General features: G+C 40.2%; 1 protein-coding gene across 1 annotated transcript in view; it reads left to right on the plus strand.

The window, feature by feature from the left end:
- The first annotated feature begins 935 nt into the window (after nucleotides 1-935).
- Nucleotides 936-18714, plus strand: part of tubgcp6 (tubulin gamma complex component 6) — a 23411-nt gene continuing 5632 nt past the window's right edge. The window contains 22 exon segments of the mRNA XM_079252569.1: nucleotides 936-1169; nucleotides 2541-3348; nucleotides 3490-3653; nucleotides 4150-4363; nucleotides 6081-6239; nucleotides 6678-6799; nucleotides 6955-7018; nucleotides 7120-7229; nucleotides 7375-7466; nucleotides 8854-8993; nucleotides 12981-13130; nucleotides 13361-13442; nucleotides 13920-14008; nucleotides 14250-14365; nucleotides 14983-15121; nucleotides 15392-15490; nucleotides 15601-17160; nucleotides 17162-17200; nucleotides 17202-17318; nucleotides 17320-17445; nucleotides 17447-17483; nucleotides 18002-18215. Of these exon segments, the coding sequence (XP_079108695.1) occupies nucleotides 2563-3348; nucleotides 3490-3653; nucleotides 4150-4363; nucleotides 6081-6239; nucleotides 6678-6799; nucleotides 6955-7018; nucleotides 7120-7229; nucleotides 7375-7466; nucleotides 8854-8993; nucleotides 12981-13130; nucleotides 13361-13442; nucleotides 13920-14008; nucleotides 14250-14365; nucleotides 14983-15121; nucleotides 15392-15490; nucleotides 15601-17160; nucleotides 17162-17200; nucleotides 17202-17318; nucleotides 17320-17445; nucleotides 17447-17483; nucleotides 18002-18215 (4619 nt within the window). The 5' untranslated portion in view covers nucleotides 936-1169; nucleotides 2541-2562.

The following is an 18714-nucleotide window of genomic DNA, read 5'->3' on the forward strand; positions in this document are numbered from 1 at the left end:
GTTCAGGGGATCCTTATCATGGTTCAAAACTACAAAATAACACAAACACACACACAAAACAAAAAAATAAATACAATAAAAAAATGGCCATGGACCATGAGTCCACATTAAGCACAAATACAAACAGTTGCCAAAAAAGAATGAAGGCTTAACTAAAACACAAACATCCAAAAGAGCTGTAAACCAACAACATGAAAATGTCCAAACTTACAAAAAAATGCTACAGAGAGAAGCAAATAAACCAGGTTGACACAAAATGCATAACTACAAAGGAACAAAATTATTCTGACAACAAACAGGGCATACCCATTTGTTTATCCAACTTGTTCATTAGGTTTTGTTTATCCCCTTTTTTGTGCAAAAATCCCCCCCCCCCCCCCAATCAGTATAAAAATTAAGCAAATATTATGTCCTAGAGGTATAACATCAGATGTCATACATTTGTCTCCTCGAGCTCTTTAGAGTTACACATGTTACTGTAGGACAATTTGGACTGGTTGTTTTGTCTTGCAAGTGATCACTTTTCTATCGCAGAGATGTTTTACTTCATGTATCAAAATAAATTCCATAATGCTGTTTTGATCACAACAAGTCCAGTTTGTTGCAGTATAAAGACACTTTACATTAGCCTGCTCACTTGATCAGTTTGCAACTAAAAGCCTAACTATCACAGTTATAACGTGACCCACAATATAAAAGTGATATTTCATGTGGTGATCATTTCTCCCATTACAGTAAAACGCATCACATCGCAGTAGCCAATCGCAGTAGACATTTTGTGTTTTTCGTTGATTGACAAACAAATTTGACAAATCAGCGTTGTTTCTTCTACATTATAATCCAATCACTTAAAGGTTGTCAACCCTTTCTCCAATCAAATTTACAGGGGGCGGTTCAATATTTTGTCGTAGCCCGCGGACGATGGTTGAAGCAGCTAGCATTACATATGGCTCATTAGTGCAATATGTTATATTTACTGGCGCATAAATCTAGAAACAGGAGAACACGGAACAAAAAGACATTATCGGAGTAGCGTCGATTATATGCACACTGTGTTCCGTGTGTTTGCATCATAAACTAAACTGGAAAAAATTAACCCGGGAGTGATACGCTAACAACAAACGTTAGCATGCTGAGAAACAAGTCGGCTGCAAGCTTGAAACTGTCAGGTGAATGTCTCGTAATCGCTGTATGTTGACACATTAAACAATATCATTATGAATGACTGACGAAAAATTTGATTGGTCATGCTTCATAAATATGTACTTTGTTGGTACAATTGTTTATTATGTTGCTAATCTTTAGCTAGTTAGCTGTTGCCAGTGTTTACGCCTGTTCCATTAACTAAACTAGTAGTTTGCAGAAAAATGACATTTCTCGTAGAAAGACTTGCTGCGATGACTGAGTGTGTGATGTGTGTGTAGGTCTGTCTTACATGTATAAAACGTCTTCCTTGGTATTTATTACAGTGGTAACTGTGGCGGCCGCGAGGAGCCACATATATCAGACACAAAACAGGTATAAAACACATAAAACAACTTTTCCAACAGCACAGCACAGAAAGCATAATACTTTAAGGACCTAAGAACACACTGATCAGAAGCACTTTATAAAGAAAACTGTTTAAAAATACAAAACTAATCAGACTATGCATTTAAAAAAATTCAGTTCCTAGAACATACAATTCCTATTCTAAATGTATTAAATAGGTTTTACAGATGATAATGATGATATTTAATAAAACAGATAATAGCGCTGCCATAACTTAGAGGGCAGGTACAACATTTCTGTTTTTTACTTGGCAGAGCAGAAAAACACTGTAGCATGTTGATGTGATTTTCTGTCAGCACATTGATTGTGTACATGCACAACATTATTTTAATTGGAGCCCTATTTCTTTTTTTTTTTTTTTTAACTCCAAATAAGATGATGACCAAAAAAAAGATTTTTGTATATATATATATATATATATATATATATATATATATATATATATATATAAATGTGTGTGTGTGTGTGTGTGTATGTATGTATGTATATGTATTCACCTTTATTTTTAGTGAGCTGCTGTTTTGCAATGTATGCTAAACAGTGTTAAACAATACTTGTGTTAAAGAAGAGTCAGTCCTGAAGTCTAGACACCATTAACTGACTCTGCTGGCCTTAACATTATTATTTTAGCATACTTTTCTAGCTAACTATGCGCCTGACATTTAGCTACCATACTAATTTGCAGTAGTTATACACACACACACACACACACACACACACACACACACACACCTACGGTAAACACCAGAATTTGCAAAACAGCTCAGTTTTTGTAAATTACTAGATAATTTACAAAAAATTTAGTGTCTTGTTTTGTAAAGAGTGATGCATTTTCTGAAATGTTTTGTTTTACGAGATATTTTCTGATTTCTTAAATTTGACATGTTTGTTGTACCTTATTGCTTATGTAGGGGCATGTCTGCAGTACTTTGCTCTTCTCTTTTTCTTATTAAAAAAGAAAGTATCTAACATTTTTTTGTGATTCTCAGCGTCTGAAGAGGCTGTACTACCATGTATATGAGCAGTAACAACAACACCAAGCCCAGCTGCAACAGCAGCAGTATCACTGAGCTGCTAAGTGCCCTGTGTGACTGCAGCCTGTCTGGGGTATCGTGGAAGCGCAGAGCCCTTGGAGGAGTTTCCAGAGAAAGTTTCCACAAATCTCTCAAGAAGCGTGCCTACGGTGCCCTGCTGTCTAAGCTATTTCAAGATGGCAACAAAGGCGCTGTCTCAGGACCGACTGCCGCATCCAGTACACCACCCAGAAACAAAATCCTGATGATGTGCTTTGACCTGCGGGTGGCAGGTTGCCAAGAAGAAGCAGAGAGGCTGGAGGAACAGCTGGGGAAACTGCCTGAAGGAGCAACATGTGGTCTGAAAGAAGTAGATGCTGTATTACAGCTTTTGGTATGTCTTGCTGGTTCTGCACCTCTTCCATCGACATCTTTCAGCAGGGACTACATGAGACATGAGAGGCCGGTGTTGCGGAGGCCTCGCCCCTGGAGTTACCAGAGTGAGGAGCTGCAGAGGCTCGAGGCCAGGGCGTGGGGTTTAGTTTGTGGAGAAGAATGGGGAACTTTGGAAAGTCTGTGTGGGACTCAGAGGTTGATGGATGCTCCGCCGGGAACCGGGCTGCTGGCTTTAAGAACTGAATTGGAAGTAGAAGAAAGATTTGAGAAGGAGACCAGGCTGACATTGTTTGGAGCATTGCAGCACACTCGCACTTCAGACATGGATATAAAACTGGATCTGCCTCCTGTCCCCAGTAACATTGACGTCACTGGATTGGCCATCAGGGTAAGAGGCTATACTTTTTAGCCAAGTATGTATACAGAGTTGACCTATTTTACACAGTCTGAGCATGTTTGCAAAATATTTTGATTAACTTTTTTTAATCTCGTTGCTAACTTGTGGATTTCTTGTTGCTGAACTGTACAGGTTCCTCCCTGTTTAGATCAGTCTGAGGATGAGGGTTTCCAGTCAGCCTCAAACCTGACCCCAGACTCTCAGTCAGAGGCCAGTAATGTTCCAGATATTGATATCTGGGAGGCTCTCCGCACATTTGAGCCTGGAAGACGCCGCTGCTGGGAATCTGTTGGCTGGTAAATACTGTCGGTTTGATCATCAGCAAGCGAAACTTCAATGAACTCTTGATGCAATCCTTAACAAACATATGGTATTGTTTACTACTACATATTATTGCTAAGATTGGATCAGCTAAAGATGCTTCAAGATGTCAGAAGATGGGGAAGATAGTCATCTCAAGTTCCAAGAGACTGGGGGAGATGTCCTGTATTTTTTTTTCATATCAACATTCATAAATTTCATTATATTCATATTAACTGCAAAAAATGAGTTCAAAATGTGATGTCCTCAAATGGGAAAAAAAAAAACCCCAATTTTTTTTAGTAAATAAGAACCTTTGGATTTTAGAGTGTTTTAGAAATTCAAAAATTATTAGTGAAAGGAGACAGAATTTCTCTTAATTGTGTATTTAATGCCATTTGCAAGCTGAAAAACAAAGCTATAGGTGCAAGTTTTTCCAAAAGTTGATTCAGGTGCTGGAAAATTCTTCATTCTCTCCCTTTCTCCCAACAGCCCACCAGGAAAAAAGGAGTCCTTTTATCTCACAGAAGGAGGCAGGGAGGCCTTTGACCATTTGTATCGGCTGTGGGAGGGGGAGATGAGGGTGGTGAGCACGAGTACACCCTCTCCTGTCCTTCCGCTGCCTCTGGACTCACAGACACAATTAGTATCGGACCTCCTGAATGTCCTGATAGGAGTGGCATCCACCACCTTTCCTCTCAACCAGGTGCAATTCATCACCTTTTCTTAAGAGTTTAAAGTGCAGTTAAACACAGTTATTTCCTGCACTGGAAGAAGAGAGAAGAGAATCAGTGGACAATTAGTGCATGTGAAATAAACAAACCAAGTTCCCTTAAAAAGGTTCATTTCTCCAAACCACAGGTGTCAAACTCCAGTCCTCCAGGGCCGATATTCTGTAAGTTTTTGTTGTCTCCATGTTCTAACACACCTGACTGAAATGGATAAATAGGTTGACAAGAAGCTGCTTGATCCATTTGATTTAAATCAGGTGTGTTGATAGAGGGAAACAATGACAAGCCGCCTGGTTACCAGCCCTCGAGGACTGGAGTTTTAAACCCCTGCTCCAAACCTTCACAAAAAAAACATGGTAGACCATTAGCTTTATTAAAAATTCAAGAAGTAAATGAGATTTTAATGCAAGCTGCAAGAGCGCCTTGTCACAGCTAGGGCTGCTCAATTATGGAAAAAATTATAATGACGATTATTTTGACTGAAATTGAGATCTTGATTATTTAACACAATTATCCAGTATTTTTAAACAATGCTGAATGTCATTGTGTTCTCGACTCCGTGTCGTGCATTATAACCATCTAATGCACGGTTCCGAGTTGTTTAATCCGCTTATACCATGGTCCCACACAGGAAACATTTCATAACATTTTTGTATTTCTTTTTTACAACACTTGCTAAATATGCTTAAGTATAGGAACTATTTTAGGTTGGCTTCGATGTACGTTTTATGCCAAACAACCGCTGTCAAGCTACAGCTTGTTTTTTTCATTCACCTGTTAAGAGACTACTGATTTGAACCAGCTGATTAATGCATTGCCGAACTATGTGTGGGTATACACAAAAATTATGCAGCCAGTTCTCACTGACAATGGTATAAACTATGTTGTGGTGAACTTCCACAACATACCGCAATTATTCTACCTTGACCTGCAGCCGGAGCCGACTGAGACTGGCCGCCTGGGAGTGCTTTAGGATGATAGGGAGAGATTCCCACTACTCGTTTGTTACAGTAACTGCAGAACAATATGTGCCTTTAAGTCTGTCGCCAAAACACCAGAAAAGTCTCCAAAAACTGCAGTAAAAGTTGCTAGTACCTTTAAGAAAAAAGTTGCAAAGAGAAAAAAAACCTGCATCCTTTTATTTTAAGTTACAGCTTTGCACTTCATCTGGAAGTTTTGGTTTTCTCAAGATGATTGTTTTTGTCTTTTTCCACTGCATATATTCCTCTTGTCTTGATGCTGCAACAGACTTTTGGCATTATCTTAAGATAAAGATGCAGCACGATCATTGCAAACACTTGAGTCTAATGTAACGCAAGAGCTCTCTGTGACAAATAGTTAGAGAAGTGAAGTCTTTGAAGCAGTGGTCTGTGATGCTACATCGCACAATAGTTCTTTTTTTTTTTTTTTTTCTTTCCCCTGAAGAGTGCTGTCCAGAAACACCATATTCACTTCTCATAAAAACTTTGATAGCCACAACAAGAGAGTCTGATTATGCAACTGTTCCAATATAATAACTCCATCAGCCATGTCTTCGGAAATCACCCCGGAGTTGACTCTCAACACTCCTTCCATAGTTTAATATTTGATGGGTCACAAAGACAGTCTCTTTTATTGGATTTTCTCAGACTGTACAGTTGCTCACTGTCTTTTGTAAATATGTGGTTTTTTTTTGGTTTTTTTTTGCCTCAGAGTGTTCAGTTTGACGTCAGGCCCGGTGTGTGTGTGTCGGGAGCCTCTCCAGAAAGCGTGTCTTGTCTCTTGGGGGAGTTGGCCCAGTACGGCACCTACTACCTGAGGCTTAGCCGCTTTGCTCTGCAGAGTGTTGACAAGAAAGGCCTCGTCTTCCAGGTGTGTTTGTATAATCATCATTAATTAATACCACTGGGACTAGAAAATTTCCTCCGCCTGTATTCTGCACTGGCAAGTTTGTTGCCACTGTTGTGTTCATCAGTTCAGAATAATTTGGTCTTCCCTTTAGGGGAAATTTCAGACAAGCAAGCACAAATGCACATAAACAATTTATTCACACACACACACACACACACACACACACACACACACACACACACACACACACACACACACACACACACACACACACACACACACACAGTGGAACTATCAAAAAAAAGAGGAAATACACATGGATAAATGGCAGTGGCCTAACTATTCATTTAAAACATTAAAAAGTGACGTAATCTATTAATACTCAGGGTGGATTAACCATTTGAGTGCCTGTACATCAGTGTAAATTACAACATCTGAAAATATTTTTCCTTCGCCAAGGCGTTCACCGGTGGTCTGAGGAAGTATCTGCATTACTACAGGGCCTGTGTTCTCACCACTCCCCCCTCTATCAGTCTGCTGACAATCGGCTTCCTCTTCCGCAAAGTTGGACGCCAGCTCAGGTGGGCTAAAACTTGTAGTTTTTTTTCTTTCGTGCTGCTGGTGCCAAGTTTAACATTAGCCTCACTCCAGTCAGCAGTGTAGTCATTTTCCAGCAGCGAGAACCTTCATGTAAACATCATAAGATCAAAAACTCCCTGCTCTCTTTGTATCTAAGGTACCTGTCAGAGCTGTGCTGTGTAGATGGGCCTTTGGGTGCAGGCCAAGCCACCTTCCCTGTGGTGAGTGTTCTTTTATCTGCGAACTGCAATATGTCATCTGTCATGGCCGTGTTTAATTTAACAGATGAGATGTCAGCTCTGTGCCATGTGGATCTCCTCAGGGTGTTAAACTGCTGTCCTACCTGTACAACGAGGCACAGAATAACTGCAGCAACGAAAATTATCCAATCCTACTGTCGCTGCTAAAGAGCAGCTGCGAACCATACACACGGTCAGTGTCTGCACGCCATGTTTAGTCCATATTTATGCCAAAGATATTTCGCGACTACATATGATATGCAGAATGTCTTTGATTTATCACACTAAAAGCTCGTCAGAGCTGTGTTTGACTTTTTTTTCCCCTCGACTTCACATAGGTTTGTGTCTGACTGGGTGTATAATGGCGTGTTTCGAGATGTTTATGGAGAATTCATGATCCAAGTCAATGAGGAATTCCTGAGCTACAGGGGTGAGATGGCACACACAAGAAATCGCATAACATAAACACTCCAGTCAGCAGGTTCTGAAAATGAAAAGCCCGCCAGATGGATTGTCTAGCAGGAAGGTGGGGGAAACGAAGAGATTTCATTACAGCTTTTATTGCCCAGTTGGATTCGTCCTTGTGTCTATAAAGGATGTCATGAAGTTATTGGATGGTAATCAGTGGGAAACAAAATCAGCTGGCCCAGCTGTGGGAACCAGCGCCATCGCCATTCAGCAAGCTGGAGAGACAAATACAAATAAACAATATTATTCTTTTAATTTGTTTTGACATTCTGGTTACAACAGAAACGCTTCAAAAAAGAAAGATTTCTCTTACAGTTACCCTTGACAAATCTCCACCGGCTGAAGTCATTTTATTTAGTCCAATTAATGACTCGATTCCACAAGGAGAGCTGCGTTCAGACAGAAGGAGATGAAGCAAAATAAAGCCGTCTGTGTTTTACAGGAACTGGCTGACTCACTTTGTATGAGTCCATTGTGTTCCCCTCCCGCTGTTTTTAATGCTAGATGTCTTTTTCTTCACGTCTTCAACAGACTTTCTCATTTTAGGCATATCAGGAATATATAGTTTAAGTGATTCTAGATAAAAAAAACATTTTTTTAAATTAATAATTTAAGCATCTCATTTTATACAAATGGAATAAACAATTAAGAAAATAATCAGTATGTAAAGTCTAAAAATTATTTAGGTTTTTTTAAATTTCAAAACTACATGCAAGATAAGATTAATCATAAAATCATGCATCCTAGGACGAGTACACAAGGTTCAATTTTTCAGCCCTGTAAATATCCTTTGGTATGAATCATTGTAGCCTCTCCAAATATTGTATGTCATGCAACATCCCATTCAAGGTCAGACCATCACCTCGGCTTTGTCTGGCTAACAGTTTCATTTGCTCATTGGCTACACCTCATCAACTCTAGCAGTGAACCTCCACACTTCTTGCTCATGCCTTTTGGAGGACACACAAATGTCATTGTTTTCCTCGAACTCCATCGGCCAAGGAAGCAATCAGCAGCTAAGCTTTCTTGGCAAGCCGCGGGCTTTCTGTAAAGGGCTCCGAAAGCTCGATGCATTCGTGTTCTCTTATGCTTTTTGCTTAGGATCACTGAGCTAAGCGCTAACAATTTCCATGTGTTAATTCAAGCGGCCAGAGTTTTGTCATGCCTCGTAAGTCGCACTAAATAAGGAAAAGTTTTAGGGCCCGTATGTGCTGCGTATTGCTCCACTGTTTGTAGTTTTTTTATGTTTTCGTAATGAGTGATGTTGTGTTACTAGAAACATAATATCCCAGTAAAAGTTGTTCTAAATTGTTGGAAAGTATGTAATAGGCATCTTTAAATTTGTGCAGACAAACACTTCTGGGTTCAAGGCTACACGCTGATCTCAAAGGATGTGGAGGATTGCGTGCCGCTCTTCTTGAGACACATTGCCAATGATGTGTACGTCTGTGGAAAGACCATCAACCTCCTCAAAATCTGTTGCCCACAGGTTGGTTTTGCACATTTAACACCTATCATGCACATGTGGAACGGGGGGGATTTAATTAATTTGATTATTGTGTAAAAATATCAGTACTGTAGCTATATGGTATTCATGAAATATTCAGTGCAAAGAAAATTTTTCCTTATTGGCTGCGGTGAATATATTAAGAACAAAAAGTATTAAGATAACCCAGTCTGTTTACTTTGCTTGCTTTTAATATGGATTCAACTCACTGTATTTGCCAGGAGATGCCAACTGGCTGCTCTGCCCCCGGCACAGCATGAATTTTTTTATTTTCAAATCCCAGCTGGTTTGTGTCAAAGGTGGAACATGTGACAGTAATTTCTCCCCCCAATTTTTTTTTTTTACACATTCTGATATTGGAAGTAAAAGTAGGATTGTTTATCTTTTTAGAGACATATTTTGTAACTTTTGTGACCTTATAACTCTGCTTCCTGGACTTGTTCCATTACACAGTAATATCTATCATGTGCATTTCTAGAGCCGCTGCTACCCAGCAGCGTCCCGCGCATAGACTGTATATAAAGAGATGGACGTCACCCATAGGTTTTTAAAGAGCTGAATTGAAGCTCGGTGGGCGGTTCCTACCGTCGCCATGTTGGCAGCATCATGCGTGTCGTCTCTTCCGGAAAATACAAATATGGGCAAAGAGGTGGAGCTGAGAGGGTAGCTGTGAGCGTCATGGTGGATGATTGACATCGAGCGAACTCCGAGCTTTCTGTAGCTAAAAGCTAACTGAGCTAACCCCAAGAAAACGGTAGCTAACCAGCGAACGGAAGTAAGCGGGCTAAAGCTAAGTCACGTTGTTAACCAGCTTAAAACCGCGGTTGTTCTACGTTCTTCTTACTTGAAGCCGGAGATTGGTACCTGTCAATCAAAAGAACCCGCCCCTAAATTTGCCGAACTTCGAGATTAAATTACTTTAAAACGAGCGAGTTAGAAAAAAATCCACTCCCCCCACAGTTGTCATGAAGGTAAACCTGACCTATAAACCGAAAATGGATTTTTGAACCAGGCTGTGACCATGTTTATTTCTGCTGTGAAGTTGGCCTTTTTAACATGGGAGTCTATGGGGATTTGCTCTGTTTTGGAGCCAGCCCCCTAGCGGATGAATGGGGAACTGCAGTTTTATGCACTTCCACATAGGGTTCACTTTTAACCGCCGGAGGTTGCCGCTTGTTCCCAAGGTTGAGAAACTGCACTACTTTTAGTAAAATGTAAACTGCTTTTACATCCGGCACGCAGTGTGACGTTTTGCTTTGTGGTAAAATAAGGAACTGGCTGTTTTGAACACACAACTTCGCTGATTCAGCAAAAAACCTGCAAGATTGAAAAAAAGAAATGGACAAAACAGAAGTCATTGTAAGATCGTCTTTTGCTGGCAGGAGCGAACTAACAAGTCTGGTAGGATGCAATATGGATGCTGAATGAGCCGTTGATAGACACGTGACGGGAAAATAGCAAAAGTTCTGTAGTGTCTGACATTTAAACTGACCGGAGAATAATTTGCAGCTAACGTTGCAGCTGCTAATGTGTACAACATGTATGTAATTCAAAAGAAGATATTTTCCTCACATAAAAACTCCGTTGTTGCCATCTAATCCCTCTGTTAAAATATATATATTTTTTTAGATTAACCATTTAAATCCCCTTACCATGCATCTGCTTACATGGAAGCCTGATATTTTTTACTATGGTGAACGGGCAAAAAATAGTGTCTGAAGTAAGAACCATCTGACCTTTAGTACCAGCTTTGTTGATGATGGGTCTAGAGTACCGTTTGGGATGTGCAATGCCTTAAAAGGCACATAGAATAAGACAGAACACACATTTGTCATATTGAAGTAATTTATCGTAATACAGTAATTTCTGCACTTGAGGCCGCTGAATGCACTCACAAGTGAAAACAGTTTTTTGTCTGGAAGAATTTTGGCTGCCAACAGCCACCATCCATTCACAACTATGCTTTGCATTTAAAGTATTTTCCAGCCCATCTTTACCTTTCGATGCCAGTAATTCATACAGACTGTGCAGTTGAGTGTGGCATTATAACAACTAAGGGTGTAAATAACAAGTTGGTCACATTACAGTATTATTTATAGGGTTGGGAAATGGAATAAAAAAAATTGGATATCTGAATTTTTTGCTTGACAATTTTGAAATAATTTTTTTTTTTTTTTAAATGATTAAATACGAATCATCAAGTATAATATTTTTGTCCTTTTTATTATTTTTCTTGATCTCTTTACTTGTCTTCTTGGGCATTCTAGCAGCAGAAGGATGGTCTGGCTACTGTATTGTTTTTTTTAAATTGAAATCAAGAAAAAATGTTTTGTACATATTTTTTTCTTTAGTAAAAAAAAAAATCAGCAATATTGAAGAATCTTGAGAATCACATTTCCAATCAAATTGGCATCCAAAAAAATCAGAATCGAATCGGGACAAAAGCATATCGTCACAGCTCTAATCATTTACACAACAAACAAAAGCAACTTGATGTTTGCTGACATAAAAAAACATTCTGCCACATTACAGTTTTGATTAGATTTGGGAAACTGATAGAAAACTGCAAAATAGAAAACTGATTCCAGACTACTGATTTTATTTCGCAGTAGATATCTGTATCTTCATGCTTATATATCATCATTGGATCAATATTTTCATTTAGGATCAAAGATATTGACTTTTTTTTTTTAATTTATTGGATCCATCATGTTGTTTTACCCTCAAAAGAAAGAGAAGAAGAAAATTACACTGTTTTTGACTTATTTTTAAGTTTAAGATGGAATCAAATGTAGGAGATGTTTTTGGGATGTGCGTCACTATTCAGAACAAATATCATCACGTGTTTGGTGTTGTATTCCCAGCATTCCTGCCAGCAGAACACCTGCCTGAATCTCTAAATGTTAGATGTCTTCTTGCATAAATGAACTCCTCACTTGGCTGACTTCTCGATGAAAAATGGCATGTGTCAGTGAAGCAATGTCATCACATTGTATGTAATTTTTCCACTTATCTGTGGCCTGCCTGCAGATTCGCCCGCATGTAATGTTTTTCTTCATCCAACGTGCCTCACTTAAACCCCAGTGCCTTTACTCCTGACTAATTTACATTCTGTAATTAAAGTTTTCCTCTACTGTGCTGGTTTCGAAGATCTATATGTAAAACAAGTGTATTTTACGGAATACAAAGTACATAATCCAAATTCTGCAGTCAAGAAAAGGACTGGACTAAGTAAAGATCAGTATAGATATCTAAATATAATAGATTCATTCACAGGAAATTGCAGAACTCACAGAAAAGGAACAGTGTTGGGAGTTAGAGACATGTTTTTTATTTAGGTTTTTTTTTTAAAATATTGAGTAAAATTACTTGTTTTATAATCAAGACTGAGTGGTATTTCATTCAGACCTCGAACATTGGTATTTTTAGTTCACTTCAATGTCGTATTTTGAGGAAAAATTAATACAGTTTAGTTTATGTATTTTTAACAGCGCATTGAGGCCATACATTAGTGATACAGTTCCTTCATTTTGACAGATTCTGGAGCAAGATCAAGTACGCAGCGTTAATGTTTCACCCTTTAAGCTGCATTTAAAGCAGAGAGGTGAAGTATTTGAAATATGTGTTTGTAATATGGATGGAACATATAAAACTGATTTATTAAAGCTCATAAATACCCAGAAGTCAAAATAAATGTATAGCAGGTCATACTACAGCTTCTTAATCATATCTGTGGTCAGATATCTTCTTCTCATCCTAGATTTTTCACTTGTTTATTTATTTATTTTTTTGGGATGTAGTAATAAAAAAGTTGTATCACTCTCGGACAGCTGGTTGGACATATTTTGTTTATGAAACAAACTTTGAGGCTGTAAAACACAATTTCAGCACTGTGAGTCATCTGAATTAACACTTAAAATAGTGCGCCTCTATTATAGTGCTAACTCTCTGCCAAATGTGTCTCTACAGCACTACATCTGTTGGTCAGAGCTGCCTGTACCTCGCATCGCTGTCACCTTCTCCCTTCAGGAGGTGGAGGAGATTGAGAGAGACTGTGCTGTTTATCGTGGACGCATGGAGAGGATCGCGAAGCACAGCGCCGTCAGCAAGGAGGAACAAGTAATGTCATGCACAGGTTACATTACTGGGATGTGGCTTTGTTTCCTTTTAAAGACCAAGCCTCTGGTCTTCCTGCATTTCACCAGTTAGATTTTCATTATTTTCTCTTTTCTTACTTGATGTTGTTGATGTAATACAGCACCCTGGCAGCGGTGACTGACAGAGAGGTGAGCTACAGGGCAGGAGGATAAATCTGTGCTAATGATGATTTCTCGTCTGTCTATTGTTAGGCCCTGAGAACAGAGCGGGCTCGGCAGGAGCTGATCAATCAGGTCAGGGTGTCGGCAGCAAAAACCCTGGAGAGCATCCGTGGTTAGTGTCACACACACGCACACAAATGAACTCATGCAGTGAGCGTGATTTTTATATGGTCGATGATGATCATGGATGCTCCCATCCAGCTGCGTACTGTATACCTTCCACAAATGGCTCGGCACTAAGCACACATCCTGACTGAGAACTTCCCCTTGGTCCTGTCAAGCGAGCACGAGAGGTGCACAGGGGAACAGTTGGAGGAAGGAATGATTTAGATAGTTTCCATTACTACTGTGAAATCTAATCTAATCTTCATCACTCATCCAGTTGTAGCTAACTCCTCGCATAATTTATTACTGCTGAAAATGCGAGGCAGTGTCTGAGAAGGGAGGTAATTGGCTCAGCGAATGTCTGGCCTGATGCTATATGCATGTCTTGGCATGGGCCCTCTTGATTGTGGGCCAGATGGTGATGTTGTTTAGTGTTGCAGCGCAGGGGTAAACAGCCCACTGTTATCTCCCTCACCTCCTGCAGGGCACCAGGTGTCACTTCGTCTGGCTGAGGAGGCCAAGAAAAGGGAGCGTTTTGAGGAACTGAAACAACACCTGGAACAGGAGCAAGAGGTAATTAAAAGAAAGATTAAGAAAAAGGAATTGTGTGGAGAAATTACTAGTTTCAATATGTGTAATTATGATGCATGAATTCATAAGAAAATGTGTGAGAAAGTAAGATGTACCTGTTATTGCAAAATATATTTAGTGCATCACCAATGCAATGAATAAATCCTGACCAAAAGGTCTGTTTATGTGTTTCTGACCATGCTTTGAGCTAATGATCTATGTGTGTTTGTGCATTTGGGAACAGTGGCGAAGTGCAGCCAAGAAAAAGCAAGAAGAGGATGATTTCAGCTTTGCCAGAGAGCTGAGAGACAGAGAAAAGAGACTGCAAGCCCTGGAGGAGCAGCTGGAGCAGAGAGCTAGGTCTGACAGCTTTTGCAGTCACAACAGTTTTTTTTTTTTCTTTTTTTCCCCCTATAGATGATTCAGTCTCTGTTAAGATTATATTTTGGAGACAATATATATCCTGACTATGTTCAGACACGCTGAGACATCCTCTCCATCAGTACGGCATATGCCAGCGGGTGGATTTGAGCCACATTTCCATATAGTAGGGATCACTGTCCTATGTGGCAGCATGAGCAAATGCTATCAGAGCCTGTAATTCACACAGCGAGCTGTTTTTCAGCTTGACGACATGTTGGACATCCAAGTGTGCCAAAGCCGAAGAAAGCACCTGCCATCTGCAGCATTTTATCCTGCCAGTTCACTGCCTTTACTGTTCCTTCTTGCTAAAATATTTGCTAAATTCAAGATTTGAGTGTCTAATTTGTTTGAGATGTGCCAGAGAAAGATAACCCAGGTAATGGTTTTGTCAAAGAATGATTGAGAATAGATTACTAAAATTGTTGTTTAAGGAAAACTAGCTGGAATAATCTGTGTGCTCTCTCACAGTCATACAATAATTGACACTGGCTCTGGATGAGCACCTCAGTTAAAAAGATTAACTTCTACATATTCTTTCTTCTTTCAAATTATAGGAAGGAGCTGATTGTGCGGTACAGCCATCTGTCAGAGGAAGCAGCTCGCAGAGAGAGACGGGCCATGTGGAGAGTGCAGCGAATGAGACTTGACGAAGCCCGAGCTCAGTTCTTCATGCTTGACAGGCAGAAAATTCAGGTTTGTGATGAATCAAAAGAAAAAAAAAAAACACTTGGACAGAGTCACGATTTTAAAGAAAATGGTCCAAATCCACTGCCCAATTAAATAGATGAATTCTTTTGCTCCTTTCTGACAAGTTCTGCGAAAATTGTCTTGTTAGTTTTTGCTCCACAATTTTGCTGTCAAACAAAGAGCAGTGAACCATCTTTCCAGTGGAATAGTAGAACATATTTTTTTTCTTAACTTCATTTCTTGGAAGTTACTTTTGTTTCTGTGACCTCCCTCCAGGCAATGCTGGAGAAATATCCCTCAGGCCAACAGAGACCTCCCATGGAAGGGTTGCCACCTGTTCCGTCAGAACAACAGACTGCAGCAAAACAAACACCGGTATAACAAGTGCTTATTCTTATTCTATTGTTCCCTGAAGTTTCCCTCCTCACAATGTTGTTATAAATACCCCCTTGACACATCCTCAAATTATTAACTTATGTTGACAGGAATTTCCTACTCAGGAGGAACAATTAGCAGAGACTCAAGAATCTCAAACTGTGGCACTCGATCGTGATCCGTCCACACCTGCTGTCATCTCTGAGGACATTGACATCAATGATTTCTTCCCTAAATCACCAAAGCCTGACAGTCAGCAAGTGGAAAAAGCCTTAGAGGAGATTGGCTCTGACCTACCTGAAAGTTGTCCTGCTAAGCAACTAATGGACTATGACTTTAGTGCCCCCTTTAGTCCACTAGATGGTATCACTGGCCAAGCCTCAGTCCGGTCCAGGCCCCGATGGGGATCTGCAGTTCAGCCTGAACTCAGTCAAATCCACATACCCACTGGGGAAAAAATGTCTCAAGTTCAAGAAGATGCCCCCAAAGAACAAATTCCTAAATTCAGCTCGTCTCGAGGTCAGCATACCCATGAGGAACCTCAAAATACACATGCTCACCCACAACTTTCTCAAACTTCAGTCCAGCAGACAGATGGACATGTCTTAAAGGCAGATGCCAATCAGAGGGAAGCTGCATCAATGTCAGGACAAGATGCAAAAAGAGGGGTTTTGGAAAGTGCAGCAGAGGGAAATGAAGTTGAGCATAATTCAGTTGAGGGTATAAAGCACGTGACTCACAAGTCATCCTCTACCGTAGCAGAGCAAGATGGCAGAGATCAAGGTGATCACAAAGCACTGCAGAGTGTATCTGATGAAAGGAAAGAAGCCTGCAGTCAAGAGCACAGTTCAGAATCTAATGATATAGCTAGGGAGAGCATTTCTCAACCAGTTGAAGAGAGTCTTGTTTCCAATATGGATGAAAAGGTTGGACTGCCGGTTTCAGGTACCACGGTCCCTAAGTCTTCAACCAGCATCTCTGGTCATTCTTCTGATATTCACATAAATACTGACCAAGATGCAGCTGAGGCAACTGTCTCACTTCCTACCTCAAACATCCACGGTCACACCTCAGATGCTCACATCAAGATTGGGGAGAATGTTTCAGATTTTGTCCACCATCTACCTACTCCAAATGTCCATGGCCATGTCTCATATGCCCACATCAGAGTTGGGGAGCTTGTTTCAGACATAACGGCTCCTCTGCCATCACCCAGCGCTCATGGTCACAGCTCAGATGCTCACATCAAGATTGGGGAGAATGTTTCAGATTTTGTCCACCATCTACCTGCTCCAAATGTCCATGGCCATGTCTCAGACGCCCACATCAGAGTTGGGGAGCTTGTTTCAGACATAACGGCTCCTCTGCCATCGCCCAGTGCTCATGGTCACAGCTCAGATGCTCATATCAAAGTTGGGGAAAATGTCTCAGACTTTGTTGCCCCACGTCCTGCTCCCAGTATTCATGGGCACTCATCTAATGCCAACATTAAAGTGGGTGAGTTTGTGTCCAATGTTTGTGAAACAAGACCTCGTTGGAGTCGACATGGCCACGCCTCAGACTGCGTCCTTCAGCCAGGCTGCGTGGTGTCAGGAGTAGAGCAACCCTTGACTCCTCTGCCTGGAAGCTCATATGGTCACTCATCTGACTCTACGTTGGGCATTGGATGGTGTAGTTTCAGGAGATGAGCCCAAGCGCTCACCATTACCTGGGCAGTACCTACGGTCATTCATCAGACTCAAATTTAGGCATCGGATGTGTTGTCTCTAAAAGTGAACCCCTCCCATCACCGCTACCAGGTAGCACCTACGGACATTCTTCTGTTTCCGACACTAGGAGTTGGGTGTGTGGTGATGGGATCAGAGCCACCACCCTCTGCACTGCCAGGTAGCGCTTATGGCCACTCATCAGACTCTTCTCTTGGAGTTGGGTGTGTGGTGAAAGACAAACACAGCAGGAAATCAGCAAAAGGCAAAGGACACGGACAACACAGGTACTAAATCTGATGAAGTTGAGCATGCATACACTGAAACTGTGAGGCACATTAAAGTGCAACAATAATGCTTGAAATGGTACAAGATTATCGAAGTGTTATTTCACTCATCTTGAGGACATAACCTCTGAGGTGATACTGTTGACAACAACGAAATAAACTGATGGCAGATTCCTTCATTTCCTAATCACATAGTTCTTAATTAACACTTTTACTTTGGATTGCTGTTAAATTAATCTTCTTCCTCTTGTATCCTGTGAGGATTGTGTCTGAATCAACGCTTCTCCTGAAAGCAAATAATGAATTGAAAAAAAGTGACTAAACAGTACAATTAGCGAGAACCCGTAGTGTTATCACTGCTTTATTGTTCCATCAAAATTTCTGCCTGCCGATTTTTTTTTTCTCTGTGTGAAAAGGTTGGAAACCGCTTTAAATTTCTTGGAATTATAATTCTGGTTGTTTTGTCCTCACGCCAAAATTTTGTTCTGCCTCAACAGTAGTTGCTTTACATCTCTCAGGTTCGATGAACAGCCTCAGTGAGCAGCCGGTTGAGGAGATGGGGTCTTGGACTTCTGGCCCTGGGTTGTCCCCTGGAGAAAAGTCTGAACAGGAATACCTCTTGGCTTTGTCTGCCCAGTACCAGGTGGAACATTACGAGGACTGCTATAGTCTAATGGGTGAGTGGAAAAAACGTACCCCTGGGGCCAAAACGAATGCTTCCTCTGGGCTGTAGTGTTTTTATTAAGTAATATTCAGGATGTGGACATTTTTTATGTTGTAAGTTTGAGCAGAAAGTCGAGGTTCCCCACTGAACATATTGTAGAAAACAGCCTGGTTACTAACAAAAAACTGAAACACTTGTATTTAATCTTGAAAGTATGGAAAAAAAAGTGCTCAACCAAATATTTAATTTTATTCATACATTTATTTGTTTGAAAAATGAGATTAAAAACTACAAGCATACACCACCAATGTTTTTTCTTAAAGTTAACCATTTGGGGCAATGATTACCGGTACCTTAAACTGAACATGTATAACATTTAAAACAAAGACTAATTTAGTTTAGTAAAACTGAGTGGACTCAGTTTTTTTTCTTGATTCCATCATTTTGAATAACTGTGAAATTGTACATAAGTGATGTCAGCGTTTAGATGAGATTTTTGCACCTAAATTTACTTGATTAAACAGATGTTTAACAAATGTCTTATTGTCATACTTTATGTCAGTAAAA

Source organism: Telmatherina bonti (genome assembly GCF_933228915.1).
Source record: "Telmatherina bonti genome assembly, chromosome: 2".
Taxonomy (NCBI): domain Eukaryota; kingdom Metazoa; phylum Chordata; class Actinopteri; order Atheriniformes; family Telmatherinidae; genus Telmatherina; species Telmatherina bonti.